This window comes from Schistocerca nitens, chromosome 3 (genome assembly GCF_023898315.1).
Source record: "Schistocerca nitens isolate TAMUIC-IGC-003100 chromosome 3, iqSchNite1.1, whole genome shotgun sequence".
NCBI lineage: Eukaryota > Metazoa > Arthropoda > Insecta > Orthoptera > Acrididae > Schistocerca > Schistocerca nitens.
In genome coordinates this window covers 867,626,556-867,651,059 of record NC_064616.1, presented here as the reverse complement: position 1 = coordinate 867,651,059, position 24,504 = coordinate 867,626,556, and the positions used below count along the sequence as shown (strand labels likewise).

General features: G+C 37.0%; 1 protein-coding gene across 1 annotated transcript in view; it reads left to right on the top strand.

The window, feature by feature from the left end:
- Window positions 1–21,472, top strand: part of LOC126248907 (ephrin-B1) — a 569,232-nt gene extending 547,760 nt beyond the window's left edge. The window contains exons 3-6 of the mRNA XM_049950385.1: window positions 4,848–5,016; window positions 7,149–7,259; window positions 12,246–12,416; window positions 14,223–21,472. Coding sequence (XP_049806342.1) covers window positions 4,848–5,016; window positions 7,149–7,259; window positions 12,246–12,416; window positions 14,223–14,356 — 585 coding nt within the window. The 3' untranslated portion in view covers window positions 14,357–21,472. The remainder of the gene's footprint in view (window positions 1–4,847; window positions 5,017–7,148; window positions 7,260–12,245; window positions 12,417–14,222) is intronic.
- Window positions 21,473–24,504: the final 3,032 nt, after the last annotated feature.

Below are 24,504 nucleotides of genomic sequence, written 5' to 3'. Positions count from 1 at the left end.
TATCGTAGATGGCAAAATGGCGCCGCGCGGGATTAGCCGAGCGGTCTCGGCGCTACAGTCATGGACTGTGCGGCTGGTCCCGGCGGAGGTTCGAGTCCTCCCTCGGGTATGGGTGTGTGTGTTTGTCCTTAGGATAATTTAGGTTAAGTAGTGTGTAAGCTTAGGGACTGATGACCTTAGCAGTTAAGTCCCATAAGATTTCACACACATTTGAATATTTTTGGCAAAATGGCACGATCCAAAACCGGCGCCAAGCCATCTGTGATGCAACATAGGCCATAGATGACAAGGGCGAACGACGGCTGCGGAGATTGACGTGCAGCTGTTGAGCAGCTGACCGTACAGACGAACCAAGGGGCTACTAACAGTGTCTCAACGACCGGTCAGCGAACGTTGCTGAAATATGGGGCTCTGCAGCAGGGGTTGGGTCCATGCGCCCGTGATGATTGCTGTTCATGAGCGACGACGGATGAAATTTGGACACCAGTGCCGCAACTGGACGTCCACTGAGGCGGACAGGTGGCCTTTTCAGATGGACCTCATTTTATACTCCATCGGGCGATGGCCGTTGCCGGCCGAGCGGTTGTAGGTGCTTCAGTCCGGAACCGCGGTGCAGCTACCGTCGCAGGTTCGAATCCTGCCTCGGGCATGGATGTGTGTGATGTCCTTAGGTTAGTTAGGTTTAACTGGTTCTAAGTTCTAGGGGACTGATGACCTCAGCTGTTAAGTCCCATAGTGCTCAGAGCCATTTGAACCATCTTTTTATTTTTTTGATGATCGGTAAACCTGATTAAATAACAAGATTAAAAAATCAGCACAACAGGAAAACAGCCCAAGTTGTAAATGCGCTACCAATCTATTCCAAAACACCGCGCAGAAAAACGGGATTTTTCTGGGGCTCGTACCATGGTTCTGTTCGTGACAGAAAGGTAGGGTGAACTGTTTTGGATAGTCCTTGGGCAAAGGAGCATTTATGTACCCAACAGGAGGATCGTCTTACTGTAGCAATCCTGCAGTACAGGGTAAAAGTTTGTATATTACATACTTCCTGAAACTTAGTCAAATGAAGCAAATGGTTCAAATGGCTCTGAACACTATGGGACTTAATATCTGAGGTCATCAGTCCCCTAGAACGTAGAACTACTTAAACCTGACTAACCTAAGGACATCACACACATCCATGCCCGAGGCTGGATTCGAACCTGCGACCGTAGCGGTCGCACGGTTCCAGACTGAAGCGCCTAGAACCGCTCGGCCACAAGGCCGGCGGAGCAAATCGGTTGGTTCTTTTTGTGTTAGATGTGGTCTACAGTGCGACTTACGGAGCATTTGTAGGTACCATCTAGTTCATGGGCGGTTCCTGAGGAAACCCGAAAGAAGCGTTTTCGCAGTCAGCAGCGGACTTCTAAATAACTATCCGCAGCAGATTGTTCAAAGTTTGACGGTGTATTTGCTTGGTAGATATCTGGAAGTGCCATTTTCAAAAATCTTTATCTGTTATCCATAAACACCTAAAAAACAGAGTTTTTGGATACCAAAACAGAGCCGCAGATTCGAAGATGGCTATCCACAGAAAGTGGCTGTAATTTGAACGATATATTCCTAAGGTCCTGATCTCGAATAACCTTGAACATTTTCTTGATATTCTTATCCGTTTCCGCGGTACAGAACTTAAAAGTTACTCTACTTGTACACGTAAAATACTCACGTAACATCCGGAGTGACGGGAAAATGTATTAGGTTGGTGCATAAATTCGCAGGGTTTTTGTTTTGCCCGCGCGACTGCTACGGTCGCAGGTTCGAATCCTGCCTCGGGCATGGATGTGTGTGATGTCCTTAGGTTAGTTAAGTTTAAGTAGTTCTAAGCTCTAGGGGACTGATGACCACAGATGTTAAGTCCCATAGTGCTCAGAGCCATTTGAACCATCATTTATTATTTCCATTTCATTGTTGCAATCTGAATTTTAAATTTTGTCTTTTGGAGAGAGTTAGTGGAGCTGCAGACGCTAGAAAATGGAGCGCCAAGTGGAGGAAACGGAACATATCCGACATATCATTCTGTTTGAATTCAATCGTGGCTTGACCGCAATGGAGACAGCCAGAAACATGTAATGCCTTTGAACAGAGCACGGAAAGAAAATAGCTCTCTCGTTTCAAGGAGGATAGTTCTGACATTAGTGTCTTTCCACGTTCAGGAGAACCTTCGGAGTGTGATGACAATCGTTTCAACGCATTAATCCACAATTATCGACATGTAATGCCTTTGAACAGAGCACGGAAAGAAAACAGCTCTCTCGTTTCAAGGAGGATCGTTCTGACATTAGTGACTTTCCACGTTCAGGAAAACCTTCGGAGTGTGATGACAATCGTTTCAACGCATTAATCCACAATTATCGACATGTAATGCCTTTGAACAGTGCACGGAAAGAAAATAGCTCTCTCGTTTCAAGGAGGATCGTTCTGACATTAGTGACTTTCCACGTTCAGGAAAACCTTCGGAGTGTGATGACAATCGTTTCAACGCATTAATCCACAATTATCGACATGTAATGCCTTTGAACAGAGCACGGAAAGAAAATAGCTCTCTCGTTTCAAGGAGGATCGTTCTGACATTAGTGACTTTCCACGTTCAGGAAAACCTTCGGAGTGTGATGACAATCGTTTCAACGCATTAATCCACAATTATCGACATCAGTGTACACGAGGACTGGCAAGTGCGATGAATATTATCATTCGGCCGTCTTACGACATTTGCATACAATTAGGAAGGTTAAAAAATCTGGTACCGCATGCTCTAAGCCAAAATCACAAACATCAGAGGGTGGCCGTACGTGCGTCTCTGCTTGCTCATCATCAATTCTCTCGTGAACAACAGCGACCATTCCTATCTTGTAACGTTGCCGATGACTACAAATTGTGTCTTTATGCTAAGATAAGGAAAAGAAATGAATGATTGACCCCAAACAAAGCAGCAGATCCCCGTAACAAAGACCACCGCGAATCCACTGGTGGAACAGCGACGGTGTGTTGTACTACGAATGGTTTCTCCGAGGTCTCAGACATCACTGCTAACATTTATTGACAATAACCGAGACGTCTATACAAGAACAACGACCAGGAAAATTGCGTGAAGTGAGGCTGTTCGACGCATTCTGATAGAGCTAGACTGACGAAAAACACTATGCAGAAGTTGCGCCCTCAGATTTTCACCTTTTCCGCTCCCGGATGAAAATGCGCACAGAACATAGCTGGATGATATCTTCGCCTCAAAAACACGTGATTTCGACAGTCGCGGAATCGAAAAATTATTCCAACGTTGGCAGACTGTTTCAAATAGCTAACGAGAATACATTATTGATGACTAATGTATCTGTTATGTGAATCTGTTGTGTTTATTAAACGTATGGAAAAACGCTGCGAACTTATGCGCCAACCAAATAGTTTATAAAGTGGCGTAGCGCGGAGAAATATGAAGTAAAGTGTCTCCGTTATCATCAGAGTGGTTTTGGGAACCCCGTGTTGTAGTACTGAAGCACATGCAAGACATTTTTGGGTGTAAAATCCTTTTCATAGAATGTTTGCTATCAATTATAGAAACTAACTACAATCAACTTGAATGAGCGATGAAGACCCATATTGAGATATTCCACCTTGATTACCCCGCTGACTCGCACTTTTATTTATGAGTCTTTATATACATCTTTTCTTCTGTTTGTGAAAATATTGTCGTTTCTTTGCCTTTTCATCTCCAATCATAACCTCATTTCTAAACCTTGCAGTGGATTACTTGTTGCTATTAGAGATAATGTGTGTATATGTAATCATTTTCTCATTTAAATCTTCTGACATATGGTTTTTGTGTTGATTATAAACTTATGGCCCTAATACAGAGGGTGGACAAAACATGGAAACACTAAAAACACAACACATTATGATGCCTAATACAGTGTTTCACTGTTGGCAGCTTTCAGTCTGCGTCATAGGTTTGGGACAGCGTACGACAGTCGTAAACTTGGCCAGAAGTTGGAAATACGATGTAATGAGTATCATTGAACCACGTGACTTTGTTTCATTGCTCTGTATTCTAAACTTTATGTCTTCAGTTTTCCTGATACAGGCATTTGCTTCACTGACATGTGGGTTTGCAATTCCAGCTTGCCCTGCAGTGCACAGCTTCTGGTGCTCCCTTCATGTTGTTTTGGTGCTAACAGAGTTTGCAAGTGTGACAATCAGTTCTGCAGTGACTTTTGCAGCTGTTATCCTCTTATTTTTTGTCACAATCCTCTTCAATGATTGTCTATTACAATCCCTCAACACACACTTTCATTTTCGCTGTGGCTTAGCAGATGACATTTTTCCACCTTCCCTTTATACGTTGCCTCTTGAAACACCAAGAACTTTGGTTTTTTGGTGGTGGAAGCACTTACTATAAGAGCACCAACAATTTGCTCATGTTCAAATTCACATAGCATAATGCACTCACAACTACACAGAACACTGTTCATGGTCAAATACAACAGCACCATCTGCAGACTTGGCTATAATCTGCATTTATGTTCAAACATGCGTTTCTCATGTTACTTTCATATTTTTGTCCAACCAATGTACTATACCATGCAGAAGCTTATATTTCTTCACTTTGCAACTAAAGCACATATTTTTCACTCTGTTATGAATATTATGTTTTACGTGTACATGTTGGTGTCTGCTTTCAATAAATGATTTTATAATATTGTTGGTGTTCCCACTTATTGCTTAGTAATGTAATGTCTGTAATAGCTACCAGACATCCAACTCTAGAAAATGTTTGGAATTGTAAGTAATCTCATATTAATTTGTTGTTCCAGGTGTCAAAAGAAGAATATGATACATGTCGGATAACAAATCCAAATCCTCGTATCATAGCCATCTGTGATAAACCATACAAATTAATGTACTTCACCATAACATTTCGGTCGTTTACTCCTCAACCTGGAGGTCTTGAGTTCCAGCCAGGACAGGACTACTACTTCATCTGTACGTATATATGTGAAGCAAAAACCATGTTTGGTGTTCTTATTCAGTATGAACCAACTTTTATGAAATATTTGTGTTTGAACATATATTTGACTGGAGAAATTATTCTTGTTATCCTTAACTTGTATTCGGCAGTTCCATACAGATGCTTTGATACTAGGTTTATTAGAACTAGCACAAGTTTAGAATAAATTTTTATTATTCACCACAACTGCAGTAGAACAACACAAAGTCCCATCAGTGATTTCTGGATATGTATATTTGCAAAATTGCCTTTAGCCATCAATATTTGCAAGAGAATCACTACAAGCATTTGATTTTGTAAAATTAGTAGGCATCCTCTGCTTAGTTATGTGATTTAGTAGTTGGTCTTGTAACATCTGAAATCAGTTATATTCATTTAATGATTTACATGATTGTTATTGATGGGAGTAGACAATGTGGAATTTGAGAAGTGGAAAATAATCAGTAAAAATAAATAAAAGAAAGGGAAAAATTGCACCCAAGGTTGCCAGGATTAGAAGTGTGCATGTGAATCTAACAAATTTGTGCAATGACTCCCAGTCTATGGATGCAGGTTCCACATTGGTAATGCTTTTCCAAAAACCTATTTTTTGCAAAACTTTTCCTCACATTTTGCAAGAACAGTAAAATTATGTGCCCATTTCATGAAATTTCTCTCCCTGCACTGCATGAGAGCTTTTTTACTTACCAGCTTCTAATTAAAGCCAGTCCGTTTGGTATGTATTGTAATGAAGCAGATTTCTTGTTTATGCATACAGCTTCACTGAGAATTCAGAAGTGTGTGTAGAATTCTAGAAATAAAGGAAAGGGAGGTTTCGAGTCACGTATTTTGTCAGTATAGAGATCATTAGAGACTAACCACTAACTCACATAAAACTAAGGAGAAATTGGGATAATGAATTAAAATCCAGGGTGAAGAAATAAAGATTTTAATGTTTGCTAGTGACATTGTCATTCTGTCAGACATGGCAAAGGACTTAATAGATCAATTTAAAGAAATGGATAGTGTCTTGAAAACAGATGATATGAACATCAGTAGAAGTGAAACAAATGTAATGGAGTGTAATTAAATGGTCTGGCAATGAAATGTAACATTCTGTTGACATTGTGCTCATTAGAAATGCAGCACTAGCTTAACTAGTTGAAGAAGGAGATAACCGTCTGTGACCAGTTTAAGGAAAAATTTCTGAATTTTTTCATATTTGAATATTTATCTGCAGTTTTGATTATGATGATCAGTTATCACCTGACTTTTGCCATTATAAGGTCAAAGGTGTTCCATAGAATAAACAAATACAAGCAGTACCATACATTCAAAGTCTCGATTCTTAATTGCTAAGTGTGACACAGTTGTGCAAAGGCTTAAAATTAAAATTCCATTATTGCAAGAAAGAGTCAGATTATAAGTGCTCTTCCTGCTTTTTTATGCTATCAGATTTCTAAAATCAAGCACAACAAGAACTATGTTTTTATCAACTACGATGTGAAATACAGTAATACTTATAGGATAGTTAACAGTTTATCTTCGGGTGCGTTCAGAGCTTTCACAATGTGGCAACAGCATCATTCACTTCTTTTTTCACATTTTACGAGGAACAGGATAAGTCCTGTTTTCTGTAGGACTACTTTTATGCAAGATACAGCAATTTTCCACAAGAATTTAGAGGCTAACAAACAATTTCACAAGAGAAAGAAAGATAAGCCATGAAGGTTTCAGGATGCAAACACCAAATACTGTTCTTATTTCTCAGTTTCGCACAGTGACATAGACTGGTGTGCTATAAGCATTAATGACTGGTACCCTGGAATATAGATCAAATTTATGATGCCTTTAGAAGCCTTGTTTCCACTCTTAGTATTTCTAAACTGTGTACGTGGTTTGCACAATGATATTATTATTATTATTATTATTTTACTATCTCATTGTGACTACTCTTTATAGATATCTAGCACCAGAAAATTAATTTGATTTTCATGTAGTTGTACAGGATTGCTCATTACCAGGCTTATGTGTATATGTAAATATTTATAAATGAATGGATGTTTCTAGAATAAAAGTTGCATTCTGTTTTTGTGAATTTTGTCATGTGTTACTTTACTGTCTACAGCAACCTCATCTAAGGATGACTTGCACCGCCGCATTGGTGGTCGCTGCTCATCACACAACATGAAAGTTGTGTTCAAGGTCTGCTGCCGTCCCCAGGACCACAGCAATCAGAGTGAGTATTTGAAGTAGGGTGTAAAAATTTACTGTTTGTGTGAGTAATAATTTAATGAAAGATCCTCGATGGAATCATATGATGAAAGGCGGCAGAGAGAGAGCAAGGAGTGGGAGAACAAAAAGTCAGAGTAATGTAAGTTGTGACAAAGAGTTATGCGGGAGGTCTGCGACCATAATATAATTTGTGAGAACTTTTTATACAGTCTGTAATGGGTTATTTAAAAGCAACAGATCCCTTCTTGTTAAATCATGATATTTCATGTTTTTCAAATATATCCCATCCTCAGAACGTCTGCCAAATGAAATAAAAAAGTCATGAGAGCATAAGCGTAACGTACAGTAGGCGTTAAGAGTAAAAATATTAGAAGAAATGAGCAAGTTTGTTAATAATTTAATGCTTATGTACTATATTTTAAATTTGTTGGTGCAGCAGCATTTATTGTCAATTGTAAATGCATATACTGCCTACAAATTTTACATATTTCATTGTTTTTTAAAAAATATTTTGTTAATACAGTTGACACCATACACCAATAAAGATGCTTCTCCCAATGCCTGATACCTCCTCCCTCTGCCCATTCAGGTTTGGGGAAATTTAATTCAGAGCATATGGTGATTCTGACTTTGATTTTGGGTTTGACAGTGCCATGTGTTTTTTGCCTCTGACCTGTATTACATTCGATTTGTAACTGCCACAGTATGCCCCCCCCCCCCCCCCCCCCCGCCTCCCCCCTCTGCCCTCACCTCCTTCCCCTCACTCCCCCTTCATCTGTTTCCCACAAGCCCCAGTGAATCATGGGATTCATTGATCTTTTTCATTTATACACTTTTAATTGATTGTTGTATACTTGGTTCAAAAATGAATGGAGAAATGTTGACACGCAGAAGTTAGTAAAAATATGTGCATCTATAAAAAGATTGATTCATGAAGCATGCAACACAACTTCTTCCTTCATGCCTTAGCAAAACATCTTGCCAAGAACATGAGAAAATTTTGGTCCTAGGGTCAAAGGCTTCTATCGAGTTGCTCGTTGAGCAGACAGCAGAATGAAAGCTGAAGTTTAAATCTTGTGTTTAAGAAATCATTTATGCAGGAGGATCATCCAGACATACCATTGTACAAACTACTATATGGAGGCATACTAAAAGGCATCTCTGGCACAGAGAATGATCTTAATGAGTTGAAAACAAGTGCCAGGTCAAATGGAATACCAGTTCGATTTTGGCCTCTTAATTAACTTACATTTATTGCATATCTTCCACCCAGTGCAAAGTCCCAGTTGAATGGAGAAAAGCACAGATGATTCCTGTATATAAGAATGGCAAAAGAATGGACCCGCAAAATTGCAGACCAATATCCTTAACACTGGTTTGCTGTAGAATTCTTGAACATATTCTGAGTTTCTGAATGTAATAAATTTCCTTGTCCACAAATCAGCAGTGTCTTAGAAAGCATCATTCATGCAACACTCAGCTTGTCCTTTCTCACATGATATCCTTCAAACAATGGGTGAAGGGGAACAGGTGGATTCCATATTGCTAGATTTCTTGAAAGTATTTGATATGGTGCCCTACTGCAGACAGAGGTCGGAGCATAGGAAGTAGGTTCCCAGATGCGAGTGACTTGAAGACTATTTAAGTAATAGGAGCCAGTACATTATCCTCAATGGTGAATGTTCATCAGAGTCAAGGTTATCATCAGGAGTGACCCAGGAATGTGTGATAGGACTGCTATTGTTCTCTATACACATAAATGGTCTGATAGATAGGGTGAGCAGCAGTCTGGGACTATTTTCTCATGACACTGTAATATACAGGAAAGTATTGTCATTGAGTGACTGTAGAAGGATGCAGGTTGACTGAGACAGAATTTCTATGTGGTGTGATGAATGATAGCTTCCTCTGAAAATAGAAAAATGTAAGTTAATACAGTAAGAGAACCTGTCTTTCAACATTTAATGCGGTATTAGTGATTTGCTGCTTGACACAGCCATGTCAATTCAATCTCTCGGCGCAATGTTCCAAATCTATATGAAATGGAATGAGCATATAAGGACGGTGGCAGGGACGTTGAATGATAGACTTCAGTTTATTGGGAAAATTTTAGGAAAGTGTAGCTCATCAGTAAAGGAGATCATGTGTAGAACACTAATGTGTTGCTCGAGTGCTTGGCATCCCCATCTGGTCGGAGCAAAGGAAGACATCAAAGCAATTCAGAGAGAGCCTGCTAGATTCGTTACTAGTAGGACTGACATGTACAGTATTACAGAAATTCTCCAGGAACTCAAAAGAGAATCCCTGGAGGGAAGAAACTGTATTTTTTTGTGAAATGCTATTGAAAAAATTTAGAGAACAGGCATATGCAGTTGACTGCAGAATGATTTTACTGTCACCAACATACATTTTGTGTGAGGACAGCAAAGACAAGACAAGATTAGGTAAATTAGGACTCATTTGGAGGCATATATGCAGTTGTTTTCCCTTCACTCTTTTCCATTCACTCCATTTGTGAGTGGTGCAGGAAAGAAACTGACTATAGTCTGATCCATAAACGATGGCAGTCTGCGCAGGTCGAGGCACTGATGGGGAAATTGTGGCATTGCTGGTTCCGAGTGATGGTTGCAGTGTGCACGTACAGGTGCTTTGCACTTGAAAAAAGTGTATATCCTGTAAATTATGTCTTTCACTTGCTTATGTAGAATTTCTCGCTTACACCCATCATCAGCCATGATACCTCACAACAAATGGAATAAAAATTCACTAAATAACTTGCTGTTATGCTATTTAATGCTCACACTGGTGACTGAATGCTCAATGGCTGTTTGAGAATGCATGATAGCAGGTGCATAGAACAAGCCTAAACTCAGTCGGCATTGTTCATAACTCTAGTCAGTTGCAGAGTATGTATGTAGATGTAGACTTATTGCTTTTAAGTTTTGCCTTATAAGAGTTCTGCTCATGTTATCTCTACATTTTTCTAATACTATTATGTTATTATCTTGTCGATTTATTCTTTTTGTAAGCTCTTAATGCCGATACAACTATGCTACCTAGTGGCATGTTTTGGTAGCTAAGTTCTGTAACATCGGCTCACCATCAGTTGAGCATCGAGGTTGAGAATTTACTCATGAGATGATCTTCTATGTATTAAGGCATTTTGTTTGATATGATTGCTTTATTGTGAATTTTTCTTTTTTTCTTATATTTTTGCTCTTAATGTCTACTGTGTGTTACGCTACTGCTCTCACGACTTTTATATTTCGTTTCACAATAATAATTCCATATCCAAACATGGATGGAAAATATCTTTCATTTAATCCAGTGTCCTAAAATTAGCTGTAGTAAAGGTGGACACCGGCATAAGAATAACTGAAAAAATGTAATTAATCTATGGGGGACATAGCTCACAGAACCTTTGTTTGACTGATTCTTAAGTATCCATCTTTTTACGACCATACAGGTGAGATTAACAGAGGTTCATATAATAAGCATAAAATTATATTGAGATGTTTATCCAATTCCAGTAGCAGATAGAAGGTATTGTGTATTATGAAAAGTTCTCCTCTTAAAAATCTGAGTGCCTACAAACCTCATATTACTTTTTCCCACACATATCTCACAAAATTACAGATGATAAAAATGAGAAAGTTTAGACCATATAGTATTTTTACCATTACAAGCCACATTTTCTGTCAGTACATATTATGTGTATTTAATGCAGTGGATTCCACAGCCTTCTGCATCTTCATATCATTGATCATTGCTCATTTGTCCACCTGTAGATGTAGCTTCCCATTCAAGGGGTGAGAGGGTGCCCCGAAATACCATCTGCTCATCTGTCCTCTTTGGACAGTGCTGTTGGCAGAATGATGGTGACTCCTTATACCAGAAATTTTCAGCCTCCATAGAAGATGATTTTTGTTCGAAATGTAAACAGTGACTGCGATCCAATCCTGGATACAGATTGGTTAAATTAGTAGTGAGCCACTATACCTAGACCACAGTTAAACAGAATAAATAAGAGAATCAAAGTATTTGAGGTGCGGTGTTACCCGCCAATGCTGAAAATGAAGTGTACTGATAAGAGGAAGTTTTCTGTAGAATCAGCGAGGAAAGGAATTTATGGAAAAAACTAACTAGAAGAAGAGAGAGGATGATAGGACTTGTGTTAAGACATCCAGGAATAACTTCCATGGTACTAGAGAAGCTGTAGAGAGCGAAAATTGTAGGGGCAGACCGAGATTAGAATATATAGAACAAATATTTGAGGACAGTTGTATAAATGCTATCCTGATATGAAAAGATTGGCAGGATATTGTGATGGGCTGCATGAAACTTGCCAAAATACTGATGGGCAGGGAGAGCAGAGTTTTACATAAAACAACATTTCCTCCAACACGTTGTTCTGAATGGAACAGCATAGGGATAGGGTGTATGTGCAATGACAGTGGCACATGAAGTACACTCCACAACACACCATAAGGTGACTTGGATAGTATGGATATAGGTGTAAAGGTTTCATAACATTTGTTTGTAATCATAACTTCTGTTATGTAAACAAGCTAATGAGTAGTTTTGGAAATCTTTAATTGTTATTGGTGTGCTGGTAGCACATACAGTGTGATGAATATTTTCCACCAGAGCTTAAAAGTTAATTGAGAAAATTAATCTATTGTGCAACGTAAGATTTGTGGAAGTAGGGTACTAAGCCGTACTAGTACCACTACCAAGCAATGTATGACATGGTTATTCATGAATTGTTTTATTCCATAGAGTGAATTTAACTGTTACAATGTCAAGAATGTGCTGCTAGTCCCTGCTTTTTCTGCCCCAAGGACCCTCTCTCTGTTGTGTCAGAGAGGTTTTGACCTCTTGAAGCTCTCAATGTTCCCATAGCCTATTTACAGATATTTGTTCTTTAGTATTCAAAAACTGATTTTTTCTGATGGAGCCATTGTATTAATTTGGACTAATTATTTTTCAGCCATCCCAAACAAGCAGGCCAGTACAACAGTAAGCTCAACCGCAGCTACAACTGCTGTGACAACTACTCCCAGCTCAACCACTTTGTCTGCTTCAACCTCACAGAAGCCCACATCTTTCAAGGACTTAGATGCATCTACACACAATACAAAGTCTACTCCAAAGAAGACAAGTAAGTAAAAAATAGCAAAAATATGCTAAAAACTCATACTATTACTTTATACATGGTTTATTTATGTATTTTTTAATTTACTGCTTATTAGCCTGATCAGATTAGGGCCTCATGGCTGTGTGTTGCAGCTGACCAAGAAAAACATGTACCAAACAAATGTTACATAACAACCAAAATATTAATAATAATAATAATTTTCATTATTAATAAGAATAATAATTGGTAATTATGATAATAATAGAGGTCATTAAGAATGATATTAATTAGTTTAGCACATTGGAAGCCATCATTACTATTATCAGAAGTGGAAGGGATAATGAAACAGGAGAAAGATTGAAATGTGGCTGTTTCGAAAGAACATAATTCCAGTAGAGAACTCTGGCGACAAGAGGTGGGAAAAGTGATGAGGAAGGGAGGGTCGACAAGAGTGAGCTGTAGACAAATGTATACAAGTTTGAAAGGATTTTAATTTCTCTGGTATTTTGAGGAAGAGTGTTCCACAGTTGGGTTCCTGATATAGAAAATGCTTTAGAAAACATTGTACTGGTATGTAGTGCTACAGAGGGGATTTTATTTTGCTGAGAACAAATATTTCTACCGTGCTGTTCATATAGTAGTGTAAAGGTTGAAGATAAGTAAGAGGAAGTACAATGATTGAGATGATACAGCAAATACAAGATATGGTAATCTCTAAGTTTGTCAGCACCTAGCCATGATAATTGTTCATAGGCACACACACACACACACACACACACACACACACTGTCTGTACAATTGCTGCAGTGTGAGTCTCAGCTTCAGTTTAAATTTTTATATTGTTATGTTCAACCCAAATTTGTCCAGAAGATTTTGATGTGATCGCTTAACAGAAATATTTTTCCTTTAGTGTTTGGTGAAGATTGTGACATCATTTCTGCACGAGGTCCACAAATTTCTTTTGCACCTGCATGAAATTTTTCAGTTTAAAGGATGACTTACCTGAATGCCAGCTACAACAGAGGGGTAGCTGTTTTCCAACAAACTACCCATTCTCTGCCTTTCAGTCACTCACATGACTTCGGAAAATCCCAGTTTCACACACTAAGTCAGATTGTAATAGCCACTTGCAGACTCCATTTTCTTCCTCTGTTTACACCAAACCACTCTACAGTTTCTACAAAATAACTGAAGTAAGGTACAGTATTGGAGATATTTGGAAACAATCCACAGTATTTTAGCATATGGAATTGCTTTCGCATTACTACTTCCCGTTGTGAAGCACATCAACTGATTGATGTCAGTTGTTGCTATAGTTTCATTGCTCACTACCAAGTGATAACTACTATCAAAATATGACTGTTATAGTTGGTTATAAATATAAGGAAATTCAAGACATCTGGTGTTTCTGAATGAATACAGCTTTTGTTCATGTATTAGCAGTCTTCAAGTAAATACTAGTTTCTACATTCTGAGTTTCTTCAAAGAGGAATTCTGAAATATCACACAGATTCCCTCACCATAGAAGCTGGAGTGTCTGATAAAACATCGCTCCATGAGTAATATATTATTCATCAAAAAAAGTTTAGTTGTCTGTGCAGTTACCTTAGAGGTAAAATTATTTATTGTTTTGCCCTTCTACTTTCATACAAAGTGTCTAAATTTATCAGCTATGATAAGAAATCACCACATATCTTAGAAGCAAATTTTCACTCAAACAAATTATATTTTTAGTGTCACAATATAAACCATTAACAACATAAATACACTCAAATATACACTCTGTTACATATATGTAATCCATTTTTCTTGTTTTTTTTCGTGTTGCAGAGGATTACAATGATCATGAGAATGAAATCTTGAAGAATGAAGAGCTAACACTGAACAATGCTGCAAATAGTCACGGTGTGATGATTATTGTGAGTGGACTGCTTCCAGTCGTGGTTCGTCTAGTTGGGCGGTGAGGAGGCCTCAACATTCAACAGACTCCTTGTAATATAAGTGTACATTATTTATATGTGCCATTTGTGGCTTTTGACTGAATGAGGAAAGAACAATTTCAATCTGGCACTGCTGTGTCTCTCACTCTCTCTTTATTCTTTGTCCCATCCCCTATTCCTGCTTCCTGTTCCCAGGCCTTTCAACAGACATTCCAGATCAAAGAACTGGCACCCAGCACAGAATTTCCTTTTCCTGGAATAATGTATGTACAGCCATTATAATGAATGAGAGAGTAAGTACTTGTTTTTTCCTTGTGTTAAATAGCATTCATCTGTCTATATGTATGTGGATGTGAGTGAAGCTGGAATCTTCATTTAGATTTGAATGGTATCTCATATGTTTTAATAAGCTTGAGCAGACCAATCATACAAACTTGTGTGTGACATTTATAATATGTGGTATAGTGATTGTGTAACCACTAACAGGGAAGTGAGAAAAACTTTAATAGTGTAAGTTTTATTAGCCTTTGTTCCCATAGCTGCAGCTTGCAGGAAGAAATACATTCACTTTGGTTCCATTGTAGTATTTATAACAGTTTAATTTTATTTCTTGAACTGAACAGGTGTAACTGTGAATGGAAATCTCATTGTTAGATGCTTTTGCAGTTATAGTTGGAACTGATACTGTAGAATCTGGAAGCATAAATTATGAAGAATGTAACTAACATATTCCTTATTTATGAGGTCACCATTGCTTAGTGGTGTAAAAGATGTTGTGTTTTAGAAATGAACATTTCTGTGTGAAAGTGCAGCTACTTGAAGAAGAATGCATGTTTAATGATGACATTGAATTTGTGCAGTTACATGAATGTGCACATTCACTCATGAGACAAGATGCATGTTGACTTTTTGAGAAGTATGTTGTGATAGTAACTAGTGAGTAGGTATATACTATTATAAAATGCCATTGTAAACAAAGTACTATTTCTTATAGTTGCCTTGTTACAGTGTATGAAATATTTTCTAGTACACAAATTATAGAGGGATGGTATTCACATAAAACCATAGTAAAATATCTGTAAATTACAATTTGGCAGTCAATTTTGGAAGCTTCTCACTTTAGTGAATTGTTTGCTGTATGTTGCTGCATCCGCTGATATATTACAAGTGGTGCTTAGTCATAAACTGTCTTAGCTATTGTTCACCAAAGCATTTCTTTACATTTACCTTGGTGCTCAGTCATTTCAAGCATATGACCTGGGCACAGAAATAAGGCTGTGATATTTAGATACTGTGGTAGAAAATGGTTTTCAAATCAAATTTTTCATTGAAACATTCCTAAGTGGGTCCGATTGTGAGGTAAATAAACCTTTAACCCTGCCATAATTTTACTGTTGGATTTGTGCCTTAAAATATCTGAGCTCTACCCATGTTTCTGAATTTCATATGCTACATATATTGCCCAGGCCAAATGCTTTACAATACAGTGCAGCATTAGACATTGATAAAAATCAAAAAGGAAAGAACTGTGAAAAACCCACTCCCTTCAGTTTCAATGTGATTGGGTGTAATGTAAATATTAAACATTTGTGATGTTGCTCTTAATATTTTATTGCTTGTCAATTTATTTCTTATGTCCTGCTAGTGTGATTATGTAGTGCTCCATTACTTTTTCCTTCTTTCTCTTTTCTTTCTTTTTTATACTTTTACTTGGAGAGAGTTTAAGAAAAACGACAATACAGGAAAGAGAAGCATATAATTTCTGGTGAAAACACTGATTTTTGTAATGTCAGTGTCCATACGTATTGTTGTTCTCAGCTAGCAACATGATACTGCAGACATTACCATGGAAAAGTCATCAAGAGACATGAAAGCTGAGAATCTAAATTAAATTCTATTGTAGTTGAAACAACCATTAGTTGTGCTTTGTAATTACATGTATATACGGTATATAAGTATTTAAGTGCCATAAATGGACGTGTTTGCTGTACATTTTCCTCCTTTCACATGAAACATTATTTCAGTGAAAATATGTTATTCAAAATGTATAGTCTTATATCAGAGTAAGTGACTAAAATATCTACCTGTATGGTTTTGTCAACAGAAAATAATGTAGATCAAACTCCTGGAGCACAGCTACAGCACTCTTGGCAGCTGAGGTACTTATTTTACAAATTAAAAGTGAAAAAATAAAGTTAAGCTGATGAGATACTAATTCAACCTAGATATGTCAGAGTCAACATATGAGAACCTTATATCCATTACTACTATTCTTGCCATCCAGCAATGTGGGCAAACCAAGGAGCATGTTTTCTTGTCTTGACCCACTATCACTAGTGCACAAAATAATTGGTAACCTTTATAATGTATTGTGCATTCAGTGCCTTTGAAATTAAAGTATCGAGGAAATGCGGTTATTGGCCAGCATTGTCACAATACAATGTTTCAAGCAAAAGATGGGCCAGGAAAATACTGAGTAATTATATGAAATGCTTTGTGTACTTATATTTTAAGATTTAAGCTAAAATAATTGAGCTCAAAGTCCTAAGATTTTCTTTGTATTACTGACCCATCTTTTGTTTGATGAACTTGGCCATATCTTGCCTACGTGTTTTGTGAATATATTGCTCATGTCATGTCAAGACAGTCTATATGCAATGGAATTGATGTCGAGACATTCATAAGTCAAGCTCTGTCTGTCTTAGACTTCAGTAATATAGCTGAAAATGTACTTTTTGATTTTTACATCATTAACATAATTCTGACACTTCATCAAAACTGACCTGTTTGAACTATGTACTTAGACAAATATCTTTTAAGTGTATAGGTATAATTCACCATTTCTTGCTTTTCGAATTCCAACTGCGCATCTGCCAGGAACTAATGGAAGGAACTGTCATGGAGTCTAAAAGCATCTGCTGTTTATTTTTTCTGTTCTGTTATACAGACTTTTCACTTCTGGTCTTGGTTTTATCCTCTTGAGTTTATTTCCATAATTGCCAAAATACTGTCGCTGCATGCCTTCACAGATGTATAAATATTACACTGACACTACAGGATATGTCCAATATTTCAAGTCTTGTCTTGATCTATTAAATACTGAAAAGCTCCAAAGTAATTCATTATTTCACTAGTCATTCATTCCATGTTGTGCTCTGCTGAGCTTTTCATTCATGTTAATGAACAGTATTCACCATGTACTTAAAAGCTACTAACTTCATCATCTTTCCGAAACAAGTATTGTATGAAAATGATTGCCTTGTACTCTAAGTTGCAGAGCCATATTCTCTGCAATAACAAGAGACGGCGGCAAAACTGGTTTCTTTTTCAGGATATGTATTAATGAAAATTTCAGTATTTCAGGATGTAAGTTGTTAATGAATGTGTTGCAAGAAAGGTATAGTGACATGTATTGTGTACTGCCATTCAAACCAAATAATTATACACCTATGACTAGTAGGGTTTTTTTTTAATGACATACACAGAATTCTGGTTTTAAAATTGTAATGCCTATGACTCTTTTTTTTTTAATTTACCAGAGTACCTGTACATTCCAAAATACTTCAATAACATCCAGAAACATAAGCTCATCTGTTTGATAAGTATCATAAAATATTAAATAGTTTTGTATTTAAATTATTACTTTTATAGATTAAATATGTGAAGCAGTGTCATTTTTAGAAGTACTGCACTATTCATAATTCAGTGATAACAGTTTTTTAAAATGTTATAATTTTGCATTGGTTCTAATTTATGGATTTGTAATTGTTTCGGAAATTCATAGACTAAAACTTAGATCATTACACAGATATTAGTTTACAAAATTGCAGATATTTATTCTACATCTCCAGTGGTTTCTTGGATATGAGAATGAAGATTAAACATATTTTTGTAAGTCTCCTTAAAAATTTTCTTAATCTAGAATCAGAGTGATTCCTCTGTATATATATTGTGAATAAATCAAAACAAGCTTATTTACATAACTGATATAAGTTCAACAGACTATGAGCATAGTGCTCAAATCAAAATTACAGTGTTGCAGTTTTTGTTTAATGTGTGATACTCTACTAAAAGTCGTAGTATTTGGTTCATTGCTGCTGTTAGCTGTCTACATGTGTGCAGAGAAGCATGCACATATATGGGTGTGCACAGAAAATCTGCACGTGCATACTCACTTCACCCATAATCACATGCTCACACACATAGACTCACCTAACTGGGATGTGGGGAAAGGCAATTGAGCCAAAGTATGTTGAACAATTGCATAATTGGGCCTACTTTCTGTCTCTCTTTCCCTCTCTGTCTGTTTCAGAGTGTGTGTGTGTGTGTGTGTGTGTGTGTGTGTGTGTGTGTGTGTGTGTTTGTGTTTGTGTTTGTGAGTGAGAGGGAATATTTTTGTTTCTTTGTGTATATTGGTGGTATAGCATGTGTGAGCATGTACATTGATGTATATGTTAGTGCTTCTGCACTTGTGTGAGTGTGAAATAAATGTGTATTATGTAGAAAATAGAAATAGACTTTAACCCATTCTAAATCCTCTCATCAGCAAAGCCTATTTATTGAACAAAACTTTACCAGTGTTTACATGCTCATGACTCAACAACTTGTCTTGAAGCTGTTATTGATGAAAACCAATACCATTACAGGAATTTCATTTATGTATTTTTACATAGCCCTTTCTGCATTCCAGAACATTTTCCTGTTTGAACTGAAACTGCCGCAGGGTACAGCAGCAGTTAAGTTCATTTGAAGGTAAATGACAGTCCAGAATACCAAAAACTTGACAATATTTTGATCAGTGTAGAGCTGGTGTACACTTTTAAAGTTTAGTTCTGCTCAAATACTGAGTTATTTCCCCCAGACAGCAGTTTTAAAGATATTACATGCACAGTAGATTATCAAGTTGGTGTCTGTAAATGAAACACAGCTGTATTATCTTTATGTCTTTGTTGTGTGATGACCTTGTGTCATATAGATTTCTGGCATGTGTAACAGGGTTACTGATACGCATATTTTCAGCCTTTTTCATATACTTTTTTTATAAAACGCTTATTTATGTTTACTTAAGCACTGGATTTTTTTGAGAACTATGTTTCATTGGTAGCACTATTTTCAGAATATGACATTTTTGTGAGATGTAAAGTTTATTATTTTATGAAATCATGTGCTAGTTGCGTCAGTGCAATTCTGCAGACCATAAATTGATAGCTTCAGTTATTTTTTCAGTGATTTAAAACAGTTTTATACTATTGAAATCGGTGTAATAATATGGCAGTTGTGCATCTGGCTTGATACACATATTTTCATAGGATAAGCATACATTTAATTCTATTGGTAATCATCCCTTCGTCGCTTATTTTAGAACTCCCAAGAGTAAAATTTCAATTACTGTGTGGTTCCTGCTCAAGCACTCAGTTTGTAACAGTGTTACACATTGGAACAAATAATTATCTTTTTAAAGTTCTTGCTATTGTTAGGACCTTCCTTTATTCTGTACACTTTCCTATGTTTCTGTTGTACAGAAATTACAGATGAGTATAACATATTATGTATTTTTTTAAATAAGCAAGCTTACAATAACAAATGGGTTCTTATTCATGGCCTAAACAGGAGACATTTTCTTCAGTTAATTTTGATATGGTTTATCAGTGCTTCTGATCCAAGTTGCTGAGCAACATTGTCTGAATATAAAACATTTTCTTTCACCTGCACAGTATATCTAGAAATAACAACAGTGGATGAACTGAGTTCTCTCCTTCCCTAAGTGGAGATTTAACAGTGTGCATTAAAAATTATTTTCATTTGTAAGTGATGTACATTGCAACTCTGTTGTTTACATTAACACATATCATTCAGAATTTTTAACCCAATTAGCTTCCCTGCTTAATGAATTATCCACTGCACATCATTGAATAATGGAACGTATTTATTTATTTTTGTTAATGTAACAGAGAGTTTTGACAATGATTTACTGTACAAATGCAATGAGTAAATATTATTTGCACTTGACATGAACAGATAGGTTTATAAAATGTTCCGCTACTGCTGTCACTTTCTGATGTGTATGCAAAAGTGTATATGAGAGTTTAGACATTTTCATGTGCGAATAACCTCTCCGGACCTGGATTCAATCCTGGATAGGAGTGGGGAGTTTTCCTCATTCCAGCCCTCCAATAAGCCCACAGGGTCACATAGCCTGCTATCAAATGAGAACCAGTGATCTTTCCATCTCCTAGAGCCATGGAGAAGAAAGGTTGCAGTGTGCCTGCAATCAGACCAATAGCCCAGTCATGGGCTTGAGCCACAGATTTTACTTCACTTTTTAAATAAACATTCCCACAAGGAAGAATACTCTTTCTAAGGTCTGTTTCTTCTCTGTATACAAATGAACTGTTTTATTATTATTATTTTAAGGAATTTAGTTTCCACATGGTTCTAAACAAGAGGTTTGTACTTTTCTGGCCTAATTTTTTACAAATTCAATGCAGCACATATGGAGGTGATGAGGGAATTCTTTCGTATTTTGTAATCTCATGTTGAACAGGAAATACAATAAACCTGCTATCACTATCATTATGCATGAAACAACTGTTTCATTGTTTACTATCTTCCAAGACCTAGTACAAGCCATTTATAAATAACTACATTCATAGAGTTTTACTATTATGTTTAGCCAATGCTGTTCTCAGAATAAATGCACGGTCAATTACATGTATGTTTCCAATAGAAATGTTTTTTTTTAATACACATAATAAACAGTGAGGATTTGAGGAAATTCATTGTGATCAATTACTTTGGTCATCCTTTATTACACACAGAAAATTTAGGTCTGCAATGATTGTGCTGATGTCAACTGGTTGTAAATCAGCTGTTCAAAAAGGTTAATTATTTCATCTGTCTGTTTAATGTTTATAGAGATATATATAATGTATTTCCTTAAAAAAGTACTCATCAGACTGTATACATAAAAAATACAGTGATCTGATATATGTGTGCAGAAGTGTAGTGGATTTGTCAAATGGTACAGTGGATGTTTTTCCTGTTATTTATATTCAGCACCTTTGTCACTATACACCATAATCCATGATGGGAAATATTTTATAACTGACTTTTGTACAGAATAAAATATAATTATTGTAACGTGAGTCAGAACTGATTTTTAATTTTTCTCTGTCCTTACTAATCCCTCATAGAGCTGACATTGTTTCATCCTGCAATGGCTTAAACATTAAAATATGTTAAAGAAGCTGTATATAAATCACAAGAGACTCTCTCTACATGTCACTTGTATCAACATTATAAGAATACTTCTGCAACTCTATTTTAATAGATAACAAAGAAGTAAAATATGATCTTTTGATATGGGTTTGACAATAAATATGACTAATATTATAAAAATTTCTGAAGTACTCAATTCAGGTAAGGCTTCATACTTGTAATTTGCTGTAATATACCACACGGAGGGGGAGGGGGGGGGTGGGCTGAAGAAAAATAATAATGATGATGCCAGCTGACTTTCATTTTAAGTTCTAAGGACATAACCTACATAACTAATAACAAGTAATATATTTTTCATGGCCATTACAGTATTTAACATATGGAGGAGGCATCACACTACTTTCCAATACAATGAAAGCAAAATAATTTTCCTTCCTTGTGCAGTACGAGGAATAATTGTGGTTAGATGGTTAAAAGTCAGTATTTTAAGCAGGTGAGTTGTTATTGTTGAATCACGATGCAGTGACGATTGACTCATACACCGAGTTGTTGTCATGCTGACACAGAAAAGTACAGATTACAAACTGTATGAAATTTGCTATTGCCCAAATCATTTTAATTGTGCCACCAGCCCAAAGTTTTGATCTAAGTTCAATCCATGAAACAGTCACAGACACTCACACCAGGTACACCAAATTACACTGTACTCACATCATATACCCTGATAATATAATCATATACCCGGACATCTGCCTGGTCACACAATCATGTGACTTCAACATCAAACACTGTGACCCACACTCTTGTAAAAACTAGTTCCTATGTTCCTCAGATCAATAATGTAATTTTTTAAACTACTTTATTTAATTACTCTTATTCTGGTAACCCGTAGGATCTGAGCAGCAACACCAAAATGAAAACAGTCATATGATCTCTGAACAGATCATTCTTTCACTGACCTCTGAACTGCTTTCACTGACCTCTGAACTGTAATTGCACTTTACAGTGGCTATCAGTGTTATATGATAGTTTACTTGTGTAGCACACTTCAGAGTCTGGCAATCTCCCTTAGTTAATTTATTAGACGTACTGGACCTATGACTGAGTATAGTTTTTTTTATGTTTCTATTTGCCATTAATATCCTAAACACTGCACCTGGGCACATGTAATTGCTGTAAAGCTCTGTGATGAAATACCTATGCTTGCATTATGTCTTTTGTACCATTGGACAGATAACCTGATATCCCACGGAGTGTGATCAACGGGACAATACCTGTATCACTAATCTGGTGGTTTATAGTCCATTTTTTAACTATTTTATTACTGCAAGTGGAATGAACATTTCACAGGTGAACCTACTCATTGAACAATAAATTTTCCATATTTGTCTACTGTGTGTTTAGTTTAATTTCTGTTGAAGAGAAAACAGTTTGAAATTTATATTCTTTTTGTGAGAAAATGTAAACTATGAAACAGATCTCACCTAGACACACAATTACATTCCCTCCTTTCGTTTGGACAAAACCAACAAAACATGACAGATTACTACAGTTTAGGGAACAAACAAGATGGAGAACTGTTTAAGACACTGGACTCAGAATTAAGCACATAAATACACAGAGGTGACAAAAGTCATGGGATACCTCCTAATACTGTGTCGGACCTCTTTTTGCCTGGTGTAGTGCAGCAGATCAACGTGGCCTGGACACAAGTCTTTGGAAGTCCCCTGCAGGAATACTGAACCGTGCTGCCTTGTAGCCATTCATAATTGCGAAAGTGTTGCCAGTGCAGGATTTTGTGCACAAACTGACCTCCTGATTATGTCTCATGCAATCTGAATGACCAAACCATTCACTCAAATTGTCCAGAATGTTGTTCAAACCAATCACAAACAAATGTGGCCCGGTGACATGCCACATTTACATCCGTAAAAATTCCAATGTTCTTCGGGAATGTGGAAGTACATCAATGATTGCAAATGGTCTCCAAGTAGCCGAACATAACCATTTACAATCCATTATTGGTTCAGTTGGACCAGAGGACCCAGTCCTTTCCATGTAAACACAGTCCACACCATTATGGAGCCATCACCACCTTCCACATTGACTTGTTGACAATTTGGATCCTTGGCTTCATGTGGTCTGTGCCATTCTTGAACACTACCATGTGACCTGGCCACAGTTTTCCAGTCATCTAGGGTCCAAGCTATACGGTCACGAGCCCAGGAGAGACACTGCAGGTGATGTGCTGTTAGTGAAGGCGCTTGTCGGTCGTTTGCTGCCGTAGCCCACTAACACCAAATTTTGCCACCCTATACAAATGGATACATTCGTCATACATCCCACATTGATTTATGTAGTTATTTCACACAATGTTGCTTGTCTGTTAGCAGTGACAACTCTACGCAAACACTTTGCCCTCAGTCATTACAATGAAGGATGCTGGCCACTGTGTTGTTCATGATGAGAGGTAATGCCTGGAATTTGGCATTCTTGTCACACTCTTGCCACTGTGAATGTCAGAAACTGAATTCCTCAATGATTTACAAAATGGAATGTCCTATACATGTAACTCTAACTACTGTTCAGTAATTCAAAGTCTGTTAATTCCCATCATGTGGCTTGATTTTATACCTTGTGTACACGATACTACCAGCATTTGTATATGTCTCTATCCCACGACATTTGTCACCTCAGCAAAAATGTAAAGAAACCCATCAAAAACCAAACCAGATGTTTCTAATGTCACAACTGATGTTGGAAGAGAAAAAAAAAAATGCTGCGGTCTGATCCTTCTTCTTTGCTTGGAGGTTTTGCAACACTCTCTCGTAATCAACAAGAGAATGCGCATCAATGGAATCAAAGCTGTCCACTACTTGAAAATGGTTTGTTAAATGGGTACAAGCAACCAGTTATTACTGTACATCAGAAAAATTTCACCGATGTCTACCAAT